At 39.7% G+C, this 17,014-nt stretch overlaps 1 protein-coding gene across 2 annotated transcripts in view; it reads left to right on the forward strand.

Moving 5' to 3' along the window:
* KLF9 (Kruppel like factor 9) overlaps positions 1-16,297 on the forward strand; it is a 42,632-nt gene extending 26,335 nt beyond the window's left edge. Inside the window, exon 3 of one of the 2 annotated variants that reach the window (XR_003567072.1) lies at positions 15,970-16,053. Coding sequence is in view for 1 of the 2 variants with exons in the window: in XM_027839490.1 (XP_027695291.1) it covers positions 15,970-16,199 (230 nt within the window). In the remaining variant the exon portion in view is untranslated. Of the gene's footprint in view, positions 1-15,969 lie in introns of both variants that reach the window. The other variant, XM_027839490.1, reaches the window with a different exon arrangement.
* The last annotated feature ends 717 nt before the right edge of the window (positions 16,298-17,014 follow it).

Below are 17,014 nucleotides of genomic sequence, written 5' to 3' on the forward strand. Positions count from 1 at the left end.
CAACCTTTCCCTCCAGCAAATCACTGGAGCAAATGAAAAATTGGTGCATTCTGACCTTCAGAGTTGGCTTTTCCCACAGAGAGAACTCATAAGGAGAGAGAGAAAGAAAAGGAGACATATATTTTTCATGCTTCTAGTAGTGAAAGCCACTTATTTCCATTTGCAAGTCAAGTGTATGCATGTGGCATGTTACCAGGAGTCCTTTTCCCTAAGCTTAGTGATAAGACTATTGGAAATCTTATGTGGCATGTGGGAAAGGGGAACTCAGAATTAGGCCCTGAGATTGGAGGTCTAAAGATGTTGGACGCTGTATCCGGCATACCTATATGACAGTTGCTGAGTCTAAGAGGTTACTATCTACCCATGAATAACCAGCCTTTCTGCTTCTGGATAAAACTGAAAATAACAGGACATTTGGACAACGGAATGGAATCTGTCTCTGAATAACCAAATTAAACATTTATGGTGATTGAGAAAGTAAATAGATAAAATCTAAAGCAAATTTAAGAATGACCTTTTTAAAAAAAAAGTTGTGGGAGAGGAATTTCAGCTTTATAGGACAAACAAAATCTGAAATGTGGACCATCTTGTTTTATGTTAAGGCAAGTATGAGCAAATGTTAATCTAGGTCCTACCTTTTTCACCTCTGGCTTATCCAAGCAGTCCCCTGGGAGAGAGAGTTCCTGCCAAGTGTACCAGTGAGGCAGAAAAGGCCAAAATGGATGCAGAAATTCAGCATAAGATCTCTCTTGCCAAGTCTGGCTTCTCGGGAATGAATGCCACGTCAGACACTAGCTGTGTGACAATGGGCAAGTAACTTAACCTCTCTGGGCCACATTTATAAAATGAGGGAGTTGGGCTAGGTGACCTTTAAGACCCCTTTCTTTTGAATGTGTGATCCTGTAATCACTCTATTGCTCAATTGTCTCATCTATAAAATGAAAGATTTGGACTCAGTGACTTTTAAGGTTCACTCTACCTTTAAATATTTGATGTTGAAAAAGTGTATAGAGACTGTTGAATAAGAGGGGTAGGGGTCTAAGTTGGCCCTGGCCTAACTTGCTAACACCTTTTCAAGATGAGTGGCTCTTTGTAGTAGTAGAGGAGGGCTCTCAGAAAAAAACTTCTTTCTCCTTAAAATTCACATATGCTGCCCATGACCATTTGCTTTCCTCATATTTTGATTAAAATTTCAGATATTCCAGCCATAACTTTCAGACAAGTCTGATAACAGCCTTTGAAAAATGTTCTTTTGGGGGCAGCTAGGTGGTACAGAGTATAGAGCACTGGCCCTGATTTCAGGAGGACCTGAGTTCAAATCCAGCCTCAGACACATAACATTTACTAGCTGTGTGACTCTGGGCAAGTCACTTAACCCGATTGCCTAGCCAAAAAAAAAAAAAAGAAAGAAAAATGTTCTTTTGGCATTATGAAAGGAGTAAGGGATATGGAGTCAAAAAGGACTTGGGGTCCTTCCTGGCTCTGCCTCTTGGTATTTCTTGACCCATTTAATTTTGAGGGGGCCCAGTTTCTTCTGTAAAATAAGAGGATTGGACGAGCTGGCTCCGGTTTCCTTCTCACTCTAAATCTACGATCGTGTGACTTGGGATGCCTGAGACACCTTGGACTAAGGAAGGGGCTTGTTGTAGGTAAGTCATTGAGCAATGGAAGCATCCATAGTCTTTCCCAGGAGTCTTGAGCCTGGACATTAGAGGGATCCAGGTTGGATTATCCGGGCTTCCTGCCAATGGGGATAGACCCCACCCCTCTCTCCCAAGGCCCAGTTGGACCTGATCCCAAAGTCAGACAATCATTTCTCTGTTACTGCTCTCTCTAAGCATGGCTTGTGGTTGTGACTGAAGAAGCTTGGGCCGGCGTAATCTTGCAACTTTAGGCCTTGCCTACTCTTATCCTTCCTTTTCTTTATCTACTGAGTTTTGCCTCCTCCTTTGCGTCAGAGCAGAAGCCACACCTTTCATCCAAAGATAACCCAAGTGTCTGTAGATCATTTAAACCTGCAGATAGTATAGTCCAAGAATGGAATAAAATAGAACTTTCCTCAGCTGTTTGTTCTGCCCCATTTGGGGAGGAAGATGTGCAGGAGGGATTAGAAGGGGGAGACATAGAAAGAATGCTAGATTTTCATTTGAACCCCAGCTCTGACATGCTCTGCCTTTCTTCCTGGACAAGTTAGGTCACCTCTCTGAGGCTATTTCCTCATCTGCTGAATGAGGGTATTAGACTCGATGAGCCCAATGGTCCTTTCCAAGGTCATAACATTCTACCATTCGGGATGGATTAGAGCCATAAGCCCTAAGATCAAGCAACAATGTTTTAGTAGAAAAAGTAACCCATAGCTGTTTGAAGATCTGTGTTTTGGGAGCCCCTACTTAAGGGTTCTCTGGAATTTAGTTCCAAAGATATAAGTGGAGTAAATGGATAAGAGCCTTGAGTTAGGTACTCTTTTGATCTGACTTTAAGATGGTTTTTTCTTTCTTTTTTTTTTTTTAATTGCCTGGAGATATGGATAAAAATATCTCATGTTAACATGAGCATTTGTGTCCTATATGCTAATATATCATATTATGTAATAATAAAGACTTAATAGTACATGCAACTGAATTATTTATTTAGCAGTTTATATTGGAGTTTAGGAGGTAGCTAACTGCACTGTACACAACCATAGCACCATAATCATCTTAAGAGGCAAAAAAAAAAAAATCCAAAACCCTGCACCTAAAAATAGCTCCTAAAAACACACGCAGAGAAATGGCTCAGAGCCCTACACTGACACTATTGTGAGGCTTTATGGTTTTTGAGACCATTGCTTGTTTGTTTGTTTGAACATCAGTAATGAAGGGAGAAGGATGTGCTGCAGAACAGCCTTGTTTTTCCTCTTATTGCCAGTCTTATTTGCTGACTGTCATTAGCTGTAGATGCATGTGTAGTGAAAATCACTCTTATTAGCAGAGATTGTGGGTCCTGTTTCTGTGTAATTTCTCTTGTCTTACATTGCACCACAGCCTAGGCTAAGGGCACTGTGGGGCAGTGCTTCCTTGAGTGGTTCTTCAGCATTTCAGATGAGATTTAGTCCACGTTAACACTCTTGGGTAAAGTGTCTTCCTACCTTCTACCTAAGGGAGAAAAGACGAGAAGGAATGTCAAAAGAGATGCACACACCAGAGCTTTGGCCATTTGGTGGTCATGGTACTTAATGCCAGGCTTTTGAATGGGGGTGACCTAGACCTTTCGGCATGTTGTAATGGGTAGAGCCTGGGCTTAAAGTCAGGAAAACCTGTGTTGGAATCCTGCCTCAGGCACTTATTACCTGTACGACCTCTGGCAAGTCGTTTATCCTCTCTGGGCCTCAGTTTCCTCATCTGTGAAATGAGATGGTTGGACTCAGTAACTTCTACTGGACCTTCCAGTTCTAACTATGATCCTATGAACCCCCTAGGCTATTTTCCTGATCTTGTCCTCTCAGTTTATAAGAGGCATTGCAGTTCTAAGGGGAGAGCTAAAACTCCAAAGAGAAATTGGGTGGTCATGGTCAAGGTGATGCTATCCAGTTGAAAAATCTCCTCAACCCATGCTGGGTCTGGGGTGCAGGGTGGCAGTAAATAAAAGACTTTTATCCCCTATATCTCAGGGTAGGGGGATGTTACAATAGAAATAGTAAAGGAAAGCTTATATTTAGAACTGTGTCTTGGATATAATCTGTGAAAGCTGGTCCTCTCTTCGTCAGGGCTTTTTCTTTACATTTGAATTACAGATGAATCGTGGCCTTTTGTTGAAAGCTGATGACACAATTTAGGCAAGGCATCTTGTGCCCTAGAGAAGGTTCAAAAGGGATAGGCCCACCTCCTTTCCCTCCACTGTCCAAGAGAGGCTTGGAGCCTTCCTGTAACGTGTAGCTTGATTGACTCCACCTATATGTTGGTAAATACATAACGAATATTGGTATACAAATACCAATTTTTGTACTAATTGGTACAAACTAATATCAAATGCTGGTATTATTTACATGTGTGTATACATTCTATATACACATGAGGCCTATGGCTTTTTATTATAGAGAATTGGTGTAGAGTCTCTCGACTAATGTAGTTGGCAATGAACTGTAACTTTTAAGTCTTAGAGAGTTATCTGGGGTACTAAGAATGTAAGTGACATCAAAGACCTTAGAAATAATCTTATCCTCATGACAAAGATGTCTTTATAATTTATGCCCTTTATAGTAACATTAAAAAAATGCCTCCTTCCTGTTCCTAGTCAGTTAGTTGGTGGTCTTGAGAAGCTTAAGTTCTGTATTATGGGAAAGGAAAGAGTGGATCCCTAAGTGAAAAAAAGTTGGAAAACTATTACTTTAGGGTCATTCTAGCCTTATAAACAAGTTCTTAATCATTTCTTTACCCATCTATCCATCAAACCCAAAGGTCTTAACATAGCAGCTAAGAATAATGGTCTTTCAGACCATTCACTGACCAACAACTTGGACCCCAGCTTGCAGCTGAAAAGTATTCTGGATTATTTTCTTCTTTGCCAAATGTCATTCTGGCTAGGTGTCCCACTTAGCTACCTCATTTATACGTGTCACCGGTGAGAACAATTTATATACTTAGGTGGTGACTAAGAATCATTTTAAGCTTCCAGTATTATGAAAGGAGAAAAACTTAGTATTTCCCTTGATGAAGTCAGAAGAGATCATAGTTGGAATCAGGAGTTCTTAACCAAAGTGTGTGAATTTGTTTGATAAATATTTTGATAATTGTATTTCTTTTTTAAAAATTTTTGGGCAGTTGGGGTTAAGTGACTTGCCCAAGTTCACCCAGCTAGTGTCAAGTGTTTGGTCTGAGGCCACATTTGAACTCAGGTCCTCCTGACTCCAGAGCCGGTGCTTTGTCCACTGCGCCATGTAGTTGCCCCCGATAATTGTCTTTCAATATAATATATATCACATTAGATATGTGATATACAGATATGTGTGATTTCAGTATGTTATACTTTGTAATCTCTATATATTTTATTTTATGCATTCAAAAACATTTTTCTGAGAAGGAGTTCATAGATTTCACCAGACTGTTACAGGGTTCCATGCAATAATGTGCTGGTAAATATTTAACAACTAACTTTGTGGTGGGGGTGTGGTGTATGGCACCCTACACACTTTTAAATTAATGTGCATCATTAACATTTTATCCATCACTTTCTTAAGTCTAGACAATCAACAAAACAGTAAATCAAGCTCTGATTTGCTGATTTCCAAACCTGAAATTTCTAAAATGGTTACCAGCAGGCTCCACCACAAAAAAAGATTAAGAACACTGGGCCCTTTTAGCTGTAATATCCCTGTTTCATTGTCTCTGTGTTTTTTAACACATACATGGTTCAAATGTTACCAACTACTTTGGGGGCGTCTTACTGTGTTCTGAGACACTGAAGTGAAAGAATATAGAAGTGGGAATCCAGTGACCTAGGTTTTTAAGTCCAACATTGCCACCAGCTGTGTGATGTTGAGCAAATCACTTCTATCTCTCTGACACTGTGTCATTGTCCTCATCTGTAAAATAAGGGTCTTTTACTAGATGCTTTTGAAGACCTCCTGGGCAAGTCTCTTAGATCATCTGTAAAATGAAGGGGTTGGATTAGATGACCTCATGGTTCAGTAGGAAGAGTGCTGGAGTGTCTTGCTGAATGTGAAATCATGGGACCTACCTGAGTTCAGATCCTAACTCTGACACTTAATACTTGTGTGACTGTGAGCAAGTCACTTAATCTCTGTGGGCCTTGGTTTCCTCATCTCTAAAGATGAGTGGGGTTGAACAAAGTGAAGGCATTATGGTACTAATGGAAGGAGCACAGCCTACCTTGACCTTAGTTTCTTCATCTGTAAAAAGAATGTATTGGAGTAGATGACCTCTGAGGTCCCTTCTAAGTCTGTCTTTATGGTCCTTCCAGCTCTGAATTTTATGACCATGAATTAATTTGTCATTTTTCATCTAATGATACCAAGAAGCTTTAATCTGTATTTTTGTTTGAAAAGTAAGGTTTAGCTTCTTGTAGTAGGGGTCCTTTAATTTTGTTGTTGTTGTTGCTGTTGTTGTAATTGTATCCCTAGCACCTGATACAGGTGCCTGGCCGTAGCAGGCACATAGTAAGTACTTGCAGATTAATTGGTTGATATCGTATCACATGGGCGTAACATAAATTGGGATAGGTTTTATAGGTCCATGAGTTCATAGATTTAAACTTTCAGTTTTTAGAAAATGAGAAATACTAAGTCTAGATGTTTGATGAATTTACTAATTGAGCTGAATTGAACTTAAAAAGTATATGACACAATGATTACTGGCTGGCATTTACGTAGTGCTTACTATGTCCAAATATTATGTCATTTGATCCTCACACCAGTTAAGAGAAGATAGGTGCTGTTATTATCCCCATTTTACAGATGAGGAAATTAAGGCAAATAGAGGTTAAATGACTTGCCCAAGGTCACATAGCTAGTAAATATCTGAGGCTGGTGTTTCTCTTTCTGCAAGTTGTTAGATGAGGTTCTTTCTCCTCCCCTGCTGATTTCTCATGCCCATCTCTCCTCCTCTGTACCCATTCAGCCTTCAGGAGACGACACAGGCCTTTCCTCTCCTTCTGAGACTTGCTTTCTGAAGAGGCCAGACAGCCCTCCCTCAGTCAGTAAGCTCCTGTGTCTAGATCGGGAGATCTGAGAGGTCATCTAATCAAACCTCCCCCATTTTATAGATAAAGAAATGGAGGCCCAGAGAGATTAGGTGATCCTCCCAAGGTCACATAGAAAACAAATAGAAGAGTCAGCTTTGGAACTCAAGTAGGTGACTCGGTGCTTTTTTTTCTTTGAGGGAAACAAGATAGGGGGGAAGGGGAGAGAACAGTATAAATAATAATCAGACGATGAGGTTACAAAGTTACTAACTGTTCAGCTTTGTCAGATTTGCAGATATGTGGAGAATTTAGCCCGTCTTTTTCCTAGTCGATCTTCTGCCCTGGTTAAACTTCTTCCCAATCTTCTTGGGGCCAACTGGTCATATCCCTCTAGGCAGAATGTGCTCTAGTCCTGCCTTTCTTGATATAGATTTTGGTTGGGATAGGCGCTTGATTTCTTGACCTTCTCTTCTGCTGATTGTCGCTGTGGGTATGGGAGCCCTAGACGTACGAGAACTCTCATTTTCTACAAGTTCCTCTAGATGGTTGGTTCTTCTGAGTCTGAGTGGCTACTTACTACCTGTAGGACAAACTCCTTTACTTCTCTGGCCTTTAGATTTCTCATTTGTGAAATGAGAGGCTTATACTCGATGCTGTCTAAGGGCCCTAGGGCAGGATTTCACTTCCCAGAGCCTCAGTTTCCTCTTCTGTAAGATAAAGTTGTTGAATTAGATGACCTGTAAATGCTCTTTCAGTTCTAGAGCTATGATGTTTTACTCTATCCTTAGTCCTAATTGGTTTGCCAAAAGCAAATTTACTAGCCAAAAGCATCTTTCCTTATTAATGAAATGCCTTCCACTATTGACCTTTGGCCTTAAACTAATGTCTTAGCCTTCCCTATTCTACTTTGCAAACAAGGCTACCATGATCTCTCTCCAAGAGAGCTCTACCATCCTATACAATCACTTAGCATAGGCTAGTAGCTCTCCCACCATTTTATTTCAGGAATTCCCTGGTTCAGATACTGTTTCAATTCCTCCTGTCCATCATTCAATAAGTAATAAATGCCTACTATGTGCCAGGCACCATGCTAGGTGCTGGGGATACAAAGAATTAAATACTTGCTACTGTAAATGCCGATTTCATGTTCAGGGTACTCCATTATGGCTCATAATCCATTTCCAAGGAAAGTAGCTTTCTAGGTTCCAAGTTCGATATTAGGAAAAAATATAAATATACTGTGAAGAGGGGCAGTGTCCCCACATATATACACACTTGTATATGGGTGCCACCAGATTAATACATGCATGTATATTATACATATGTATATGTTACATGTATACAGGCATATACACATATATATACATACCTGTCATATGTGGTTTTAAAAATAACAAACTACTGCTGCTACACACATACCCCCTCCACTGCCAGTAAATGCCGAGTCTGGCACCACAAGGCAAATTTAAGGTTATGGTTAGTGTTACAGGATATTGACTTGCTAGAACGAGGGAGTAGGAATGTCACGTGTACTCGCACTTCCTGGACTTCCAAGACTGGGATAAGGGAAAGAGGCAGCTTGGTACACTGGAAAAAGCCCTGGCTCTGGAGTAAGAGGACCTGAATTCATATTGTTGCCTCTGTTGCTTATACCTATGTGACTTCGGGCAATTAAGGGCCTCACTGGGCCTCAGTTTTCCTCATCTGCAAAATAAAATGTTAGACTAGATTGTATCTGGGGTCCCTTCTAGCTCTGGATCTGAAATTCTCATTAAAGATCTTCTCATGGGTTGTCTGGTTGCCCTACTAAATCTTTGTGTTACAGGTAAGAAAACTAAGTCACAGAGAGGATTAGATTACTACACAAGATTGAATGATGAAATGGGTTATTGGCATTCAGGCAGTGTTATTTTTTTTTAAGCATATCAAACTATTTCATCTTTACATCTCTGTTTAGTCATCTATTCTTCTAGAAAACAGGTTTGTTTTTTTTCCCCAAAGTTGTTCAGAATTAGCGTGAGTGGAAATGATTTCTTTAGCAAAGAAGTAAGTGTGTTCTCCATTCATGAAGGTCCTGCAAACTTTTTTTTTTTTTTTGGTCATGAACTGGAATATTTTGCACTTTTAGGAGGGAAAAATGACTACTTGGATTTTGTATCTGCAAGTAATTATTGCTTTTACATCTCGAAGAGTTCCAGTTGTTAATGGATCACTGTATTTCTCTATTCTCAGATCCACAAGCTGTCTTGATGGCTTGTGGCACCTCCAAAGCTATTTGTAAAGGAGCAGCCCCAGAGACAAGAACTTTTGAGCTTGTGTGTTTCTCTGAGACTTGCTCCTCTTTCTTCCTCTTTCTGTTTTGCTCATTTTCTTAGTAAGTGCTCTCCCTGGCCAACAACATTGGCACTGCTGTCTTGGCAGCTCGGATGTGAAAGGTTTTTCTTTTGCAGATAGAAAATAAAAGGAAGAGGAAGGGGATGGGTAGGAGAAAAGGAAATTAGATGCACTAAATCTAGGAAAAGTTGCTTTACAATTCAACTAATTTTAGAAGGCAAGACCATTCTGCCATATCAAGATGGAAGGGCCCTTAAGACAGAAATAGAGAGCTTAGAAAGGTAGATACATAGACAGATAGCTAGAGAAAGATAGAAAGATAGGGTTAATAAGTGAGCATTTATTAAGTGCTTACTATGTGCCAGACATTATGCTAAGCACTAAGGATACAAATGCTAGCAAGATAACGCCTGCCCTTAAAGCTTCCATTATAGTGGGGGAAGACTGCACATAAAGGGAAGCTAGAAAAGGGGGTGAGGTGGGTACTTATGGTGGCATGGAAGCAGGGCTTAGAGAGTCCTGGGCCCCAGCAAACTAAAGCAAAAACTGATGTTGTTTGCAAGAATAAACCCCAAAATCTGAAATAGTTTTAGAAAAAATTTATTAGGTTATTTGGTAGAGGGGAGCAAGCCAGAAAGGAGATGTTACTCCCCTTTCCTCTAGGCTCTAGGAGGTATATATTATATAGGATTTGGACAAGGATACCTGCACATGAATCACAGGAACACAGTTAAGCAATTTTGCCCAGAGGGCAACTTGAAAACAAGGTAGATTGAGATGGATATCGGAAAAGGCAAACATTCAATAAAATTTGGGTGAACCCATAACATGAGGTTGGGTAGACTTTTATAAAATAAGACCTGAGTGTGGAGACACAGAATAAGAATGTTTTGGGTGGATCCAGAAACTGAGAGAACCCAAAATTCCTTGTAACCATCTATGGCATTCCTAGAGAGTTACTGAGGTCAGGGAACATCCTGACATTCAAACAATCTTTAATTACATAAAGTTAGATTCAAACAGTATGATAAATGATAAATAATAATACATACTGACCTATTAGAGGTAAAGAACCCAGGAATGGAGAGGAAGTAGAGAAGGTGATCCCAGTCAAGGAGACATGGCATGGTAATTGGTAAGGCTTAGGAAGTATTCCAGTTACATATCAATGCTTTAGGGATCCATGAATTTGCTGTTGTGGGTCCATAACCACTAATACAGATCTCAATTCCTCCACCCATCTTGTGGCCTCCCTAGAATCATTATAGTCATTAAGCAGCATGATAAAGTAGAAAGAGCCTTGGATTTGGAGTCAGAGGACATGGATTCATATCCCACTTCTGTCACTTAATTTCTCTGTGCCTGTTTCCTCATTAAAAATGACCTTCATGCACCCTCCCAGCTGTAAATCTATGACCATTGTGGTCAGTCTTCTGATTATAAACCTCTGCAAACTTAACTAGCCTGGTACCTAGGTCATTCCTGTACCCATATTGGATGCTTTGCTGGAATTCTGCTGGTATAGGCTCTAAGAAAGTAGCATTCCTGTCAATACATGGAAGAAGCTTTGGAGACAGGGAACAGATGTGATTCCATTAATATAAGAAACTCCCAGTGAGAAAACTCCCTCTGCCAATGTAGCTTAGCATCTACTCTTCACCTTACACTTTTAGAGACGTTTCCCTAGGGCGCTTACGTGAAATGACTTGCCCAGGACAACATACCTCAAATAAACCAGGGATAGGATTTGAAGTCTTCCTGTCTCCAAGGACCATTCTCACTGTCTCTTTAGTAGCCTTTAGTAAATGAGTCATTTTTCTACAAAAGATGAACTCATCTTTTAGAAAATATATGTTCAGATGGCCCATGTACCCAGTTTGGAAGACCTTAAGAAACATCTCAGAACTCCCTATTAAGATCTCCTCTACAGTGCATTTGTGGTTGCTTTTAAGCAATCACTAAACACCATGTCTTTAAAAAAAAAGTCTCATTCCTACAAATCTGCCAAAAACAATCATTCTCGACAGAAATTGATGTTTGCTTCGCATTCAAAGTAGTGCCAAAATCTCCACGGTTAAGATTTTTTTCGAAAGGATGCTTCTAAAGAATAGGAATAGAAGCGTTAGAAGTTTTCTGATCTCTACCTTTACCAAAGTTAATTCCGACCTGAATTGGAGGAAGGAAAATTGAAGGGAAAGAAGAGGGAGGTAGTAGATGGTGATGAAGGTATGGGGAGACACTCCTGAAATAGTCTTGGCCTCCCTGATTCTGGGATGGATTGCAGATGGCTAAGCCTGAAGAGGACATGAGTATAAAAAAAAAAAGTAGAAAAGAGTCTACTAATTTCTTCTTTGAGTTTGTCCATCACTAATGCATTCCCCGTAATCAAACATCAAGATTTCATTTCAGGACTTTGACCAAGAAGAATCAGCTTAATTTGAAATTCAGTCAGCTAGTCACCAGGTAAAGTAATTTCTTTAAAAAATTATGGAAAGTGGGAGAATCCTTATCTAGAAAAAGAATACGTCTTCCAGTTTGCCTGAACTTACTAAGGGCAACTGTGAATTTAAGACAAAGGAGTCCCCTGGGAAGTAGATAACTGTTACAAAAAAAAAAAAAAAAAAAAGGCCCAGCCTATACCTGGTACAGCAAGCAATTTTCTCTATGATTTTTTTCCTTCTGCTCAGTATTTGTTAAGAGAGTTTCAATTCAGTATGGAAATAAATGGAAGGAGAGCAGCTTGTAAACAGTGAAAGTTTAGAATGCCTGTTAGGTTATCCAAAAGTGTTTTCTTTAAGATTGAATTTGTTGTATTTATAGAATCTGAGTGTGTTTTCTTGGTAATAGATACAAAGCATTGTTGATAGGTGTGGTCAGCTTTTTCAAAAGGAAAAGTTCTGATTCTGATGTAAATGATCGTTAGTATTATGGAAGACTGTAAATTGCTCTATTGGACAGTTTCTTTGGTGTATGACTGTCTTAAAGAAAATGATGCTTTCAGTGCTAGGAATGTTGAATGTTTTCCTGCTGAGCTCATCTGAGATTGAGAAGATTTGGAGTTCTAGTCCCTGGCTGTGCCACTAACTGACTTGTAACATTGGACAAATCATTTGATTTCTCTGGGCCTCAGTTTCTCCATCTGTATCATGAAGGCATTGGACTAAATGTTCTTCAAGGTCCCTTCCCAAGTGCTAATAGTCTATGATTCTATGAAGATGCCATGACATCCTAACTCTCTTCTCTCTTCTTTAGTTTTCCAGGCCTAAAATACAAGTTCACTTATAGGTAATAATATGGCATATTTTTTTAAAAGCATGTTGGTTTAGTGCTGTGTAAATTATATAATAGGATGCACAAATTTCTCTCATTCTTATTTGAGAAATGGAGAGATTGGCCTTTAGGTGGAAAGAGGATGTTTGCTAGTTTAGATACGTGCCTCAAAATTGTCCTTTCAAGAGGATGCCAGAAGATGGATAAACATTTAATACCATTTTCTTTAAGATAGCTCTGGGGATTTATTTGAGGGTTTTTTTTCTCCCAGTGCACTGAAAATCAGCTTTGTGACTGCAGGGTGAGGAAGAAACTTATGAGTTATTCTTTTCCAAAGAAGCCTAGCAGAAGATGCTGGCGGCCTTCAATGGCTCATGGCTCTATGGGTTTTTGCTCTGCCATATGCTTTGAGCATAGGGGATATGACTCAGTGACAGTGGCTGTTTGAGAAGCAATTGAGTTTAGAAAAACAAACAAACATGAAACTATACCTGTTAGGGGAGCAATCCTGAAATTTTTAACAAAATTTCATAACTGGTTGATTGACTGTAAGTCTTTATGAAATACCTCTAAATGAGATGCATATACATTTCTGATCCAACTATTTCATATATCTGTTTCCAGCTCATGGGAAATATCTAATGTATATCACTACTATAAAGCTGTCTTCCTAACATAAGAAATTTAAAATAATATGTTCTCCATAAATCACTGTTCTAGATTAGCATTGTTAAACTACTTTTGTTTCTGTATGCTAAGAATTCTTATCTTTAGTCTCAAGATGAAATAACAAGTAGAATATTTCTTTGTAGCAGTCCATTGACTCTAGAGTAGATTGGTAGTGGGACATCATTCAACCCTTTGCTCGTCTGAGTGGGCAGCATCATAGGCAGAACCAACTGTGTTTAATTCAGTTTAGAGTAAATAAGTATTTATTTATTGAGCACCTTATACGTGCTCAGCATTTCTAGACCCTATAGGGTGGGGGTGGGGGTGGGTGGGGGTGGTGAGGAAGAGATAAAAAGAAATATTTGACCTAATCTCTGCCCTCAAGGAGTACACATATGCATTGGATAGTCTAATACCTTTGAGCGCAACATTTCTAAACTGAGTAATATACAGTACAGTTTAATCCCCTGGAGTCTGCAAAAGATATGAGCTATTTTAAACCTTGTTGCCATTATGAGTACTTCAAGGGGCCCACAACTGTCTATGTTTTTATATTTGTATCTCCAGCATTTAGTGTAGTGTTTGGCATATGGTAAGCAATTAATGCCTTTTCATTCATTCATTGTTCATTTATTCATTCGTTGCTTTTAAATGTTCACACCCAACTTCTACTATAATATCTAATCCTTCATATGCAGAACTCAGGATTCAAAGGTTTATAGTTACCTTTTACTTGCATAGCTTTTTGGTTTGGAGTGTGTTCCGTGGTTCGCTTGCAACTATAAAAAGATATTCCAATCTTGGGTGAAGTAATTCAGTTATTACTTTCTAGCCTGGCCTGTCTTTTAGGCTAGATGAGAGCAAACCTGTGGTAGAGTTCTTTATGATTAATGTCCCTCTTAACAAAAAATGGGAGAGGGGAGCATGTAGTTAATTATAGCTTGCCCCTAAGGTGATAGAGTTTATTATTATTTTTTTTATTATTGTTATTATCCTTATTTCTGCATCTCATTGGCACAGGTTAGAGAATCTGAGGAAAAAGAATGAATAATTTTTGGATGATTCAGATGCACCACGCTGGACAGCTCCCAGCCTCTGTGAGTCTCTCTGGGCTCCAGGAAGGTGAGGATGGGAGTGAGAAAAATAGTCACTCCTTGCACCTACCAAAGGAGCCTCTAGGAAGTTCAGTGGAGAAGAAGGGTCTATGTATGCAAAATCTCCCATCAATGGCACTTTTGACCATGGTTTGGAAAGGCAGGAGGAGTAGGCAGGCAGGTGGGGAGAAATCCTCATAAAAGGGGAGGGGGGCAGATTTTCCTTTTATTAAGTTCCTTTAGCCTCTTTGTTTTCATGGGGATGAGGCCTTTCTAAATGTGTACTCACGTGCCCTCACTCTTATTCCTACCCCAATGCTGGGGTTTAACAGTCCCATGGAGCTCTCTGCTGATCAGATCACATCAGGGATATTGTTTTCCATTCAGGACAGCACATTTTTAAGACGGACCATGACAAACCAGAGCGTACCCAGAGGAAGGCAGCTAGCTAATGAAGAGTCTGGAAATTAAGCTTGATAGGGAATAGTTGAAGGAACTAGGGGTATCGACCCCAAAGTATGAAAAATTAAGGGGAGACGTGAAACTGAAAATATTTAAAAGGGTCTTCACATGAAAGGGCGGAAATAGATCCTCCTTGTGCTGCTTTAGGGGACAGAACTAGGACCAATGGGATAAGTTGCAAGGCGTATATAAGAAGGAACTTTCTAACAGTTGAACAGACTGCTAGTGGATAGACTGCCTCAATAAGTAGTGCATTCCTTATCCCTAGTAACTATTGAATCACAGAGTAGATGACCATTTGGTAGACACATGCCTAGTGGGCAGCTTGGTGGTATGGTAGATAGAGTACTTGATTTGGACTCTGGAAAATCTGAATTCAGATCCAGCCTCAGATATTACCTAACTCTGTGATCCTGGGAATGAAATTTAACCTCTGTGTCAGTTTTCTTATCTGTACAATGGAGATAATAATCATACCTATTTCCCAGAGTAGTTGTGAGAGTAAAAGTGATACAATATTTGTAAAGTACTTTACAAACCTTAAGGCACTATATAAATGCTGTCTATTATTATGTTGGAGGAAGGATTCCAGCAGTAGGTGGTAGATTGGTCTAGATAACCCATAAGGTCTATTCCAACCTTAAGATTCTCTGACTGTGAAATATGGTATAGGGCTGCAATTTTAGGTTTTCATTAGTTATAAAACAAAATGAAACAAAGAAAAAAAAAACCAAACCCAAAAAACTAGTGACTAATATGTTCCTTACTCAATATGAAGAAAAAAGAAGAGTTCCTCTAATCTCCCAAGATTTTGTGTGACCAGGGAAAAGTGCCAAATACCAGTTCTATTTATGTATTTATTCCCTGAAGAATTTATCAAACTTCAGGAAGCTGGAAGAAATGAAAAAGGACTATGTTAGATTAGAGTTCTAATCCTACCACTTGCTGCATGGCCTCAGTCAAGTAAGTACTGAGCCTTAGTTTTCCCATCTGTAAAGTGGAGATGATTATAATTGCCCTCCCTGCCTCAGAGCTGTTACGAGGTTCAAATGAAAGAATCTCTTTGAAAGCACTTAATAATTTTGGCGGGGGGGGGGAGCCCTTTATAATCAGTAAAATGCCATATAAATATAAGGTACATTATATCATTGCTTTTCCCAAGTTAGTGTTATTGACCATGGTATTGAGCCCACATGGATTTACGGAAGGCATTATGGAATGGGAGGAAGAATACTTATTCTGGGGACAGAAGATTTGGATTTATATGCTATCTCTGATGCTTACTATCTTTGTGACTTGAGCAAGTCACTTAACCTCTGTTTGCCTCAGTTTTATCATCTGTAAAATGAGGGGGTTGGACTAGATGACCACTAAGGCCTGTTGCAGCTCTAGGTCTATGATCCTGTGACTTTTAAAATATATATTTTTTAAAATTCATATTGTCTTGATTCCCTTCTCCTAGGTGAGCGACCCTTTCCTTGTACGTGGCCGGACTGCCTTAAAAAGTTCTCCCGCTCAGACGAGCTGACCCGCCACTACAGAACCCACACCGGTGAAAAGCAGTTCCGGTGTCCGCTGTGTGAAAAGCGCTTCATGAGGAGTGACCATCTGACCAAGCATGCCCGGCGTCACACTGAGTTCCACCCCAGTATGATCAAGCGATCTAAAAAGTCCCTTGCAAATCCTTTGTGAGACCTGGATGTACCAGGGGAGGTCAGGACAGCAGAAAAGACAAAAAAAAAAAAAAAAAAAAGAAAGAAAGAAAGAAAAAAGACCCTCAGAGGCAAACAGACAAATTGGGGAAAAAAAAAAACAAATCCAAGCCCCAGAAGTGGCCCACTTTTCAGCACAGGAAGACAATTGCTGTACAGTCGACATTCAGAGGTTTCTCTCCTTGCATTTTTTTTAAGCACATATACCTGAGGTTTCAGAGTCAACAGTCTTAAACCATCTCTGATTAAGGAGGGAGAGCAGATGCATTGGGGGGGAGGGGGGAGGGAGAGGGAGGGATTGAGAGGGTGGGCTCAGGGGAAAGGGGTAGTAATTTAAGGAATCAAAACACTGGTGTACATATGTTTGACTGGGTGAGTCGACCTGTGGTTATCCCATAGTGATGCCAGGGCCGTTCTGCTTGCTATCTCTCTCAGAATTTTGTTTTTGTTTTCCTTTTTGATGTATACGCTGAGTGTGCTTAAATTTCCTTAGCAAAACCACTCTCTGAATCACATTAATTTAGGAAATAAAAATGGATAACATAGCCTTCTCTCATGGAAGCAAGATCACATCTACTACAGCATGATCACCCCTCAAAAGACTGGAAAACAGAGATGACTCCTAGGCGGTGGGTATGCAGACATTCAACTTCCACTAAGCTAAAGACAAACCTTTCTGTCATAGGTTATGCTAAGTTCAACCCCTTTACAACTTTCTTTATATGAATTCTTCTTTTTGAACCCAGGCTGTACTTTTATTTGCTGTTACAAAAGTCAAGTGAGTTAAGCACATAT

Source organism: Vombatus ursinus, unplaced genomic scaffold, assembly GCF_900497805.2.
Source record: "Vombatus ursinus unplaced genomic scaffold, bare-nosed wombat genome assembly UNPS02014832.1, whole genome shotgun sequence".
In the NCBI taxonomy this organism is placed as follows: domain Eukaryota; kingdom Metazoa; phylum Chordata; class Mammalia; order Diprotodontia; family Vombatidae; genus Vombatus; species Vombatus ursinus.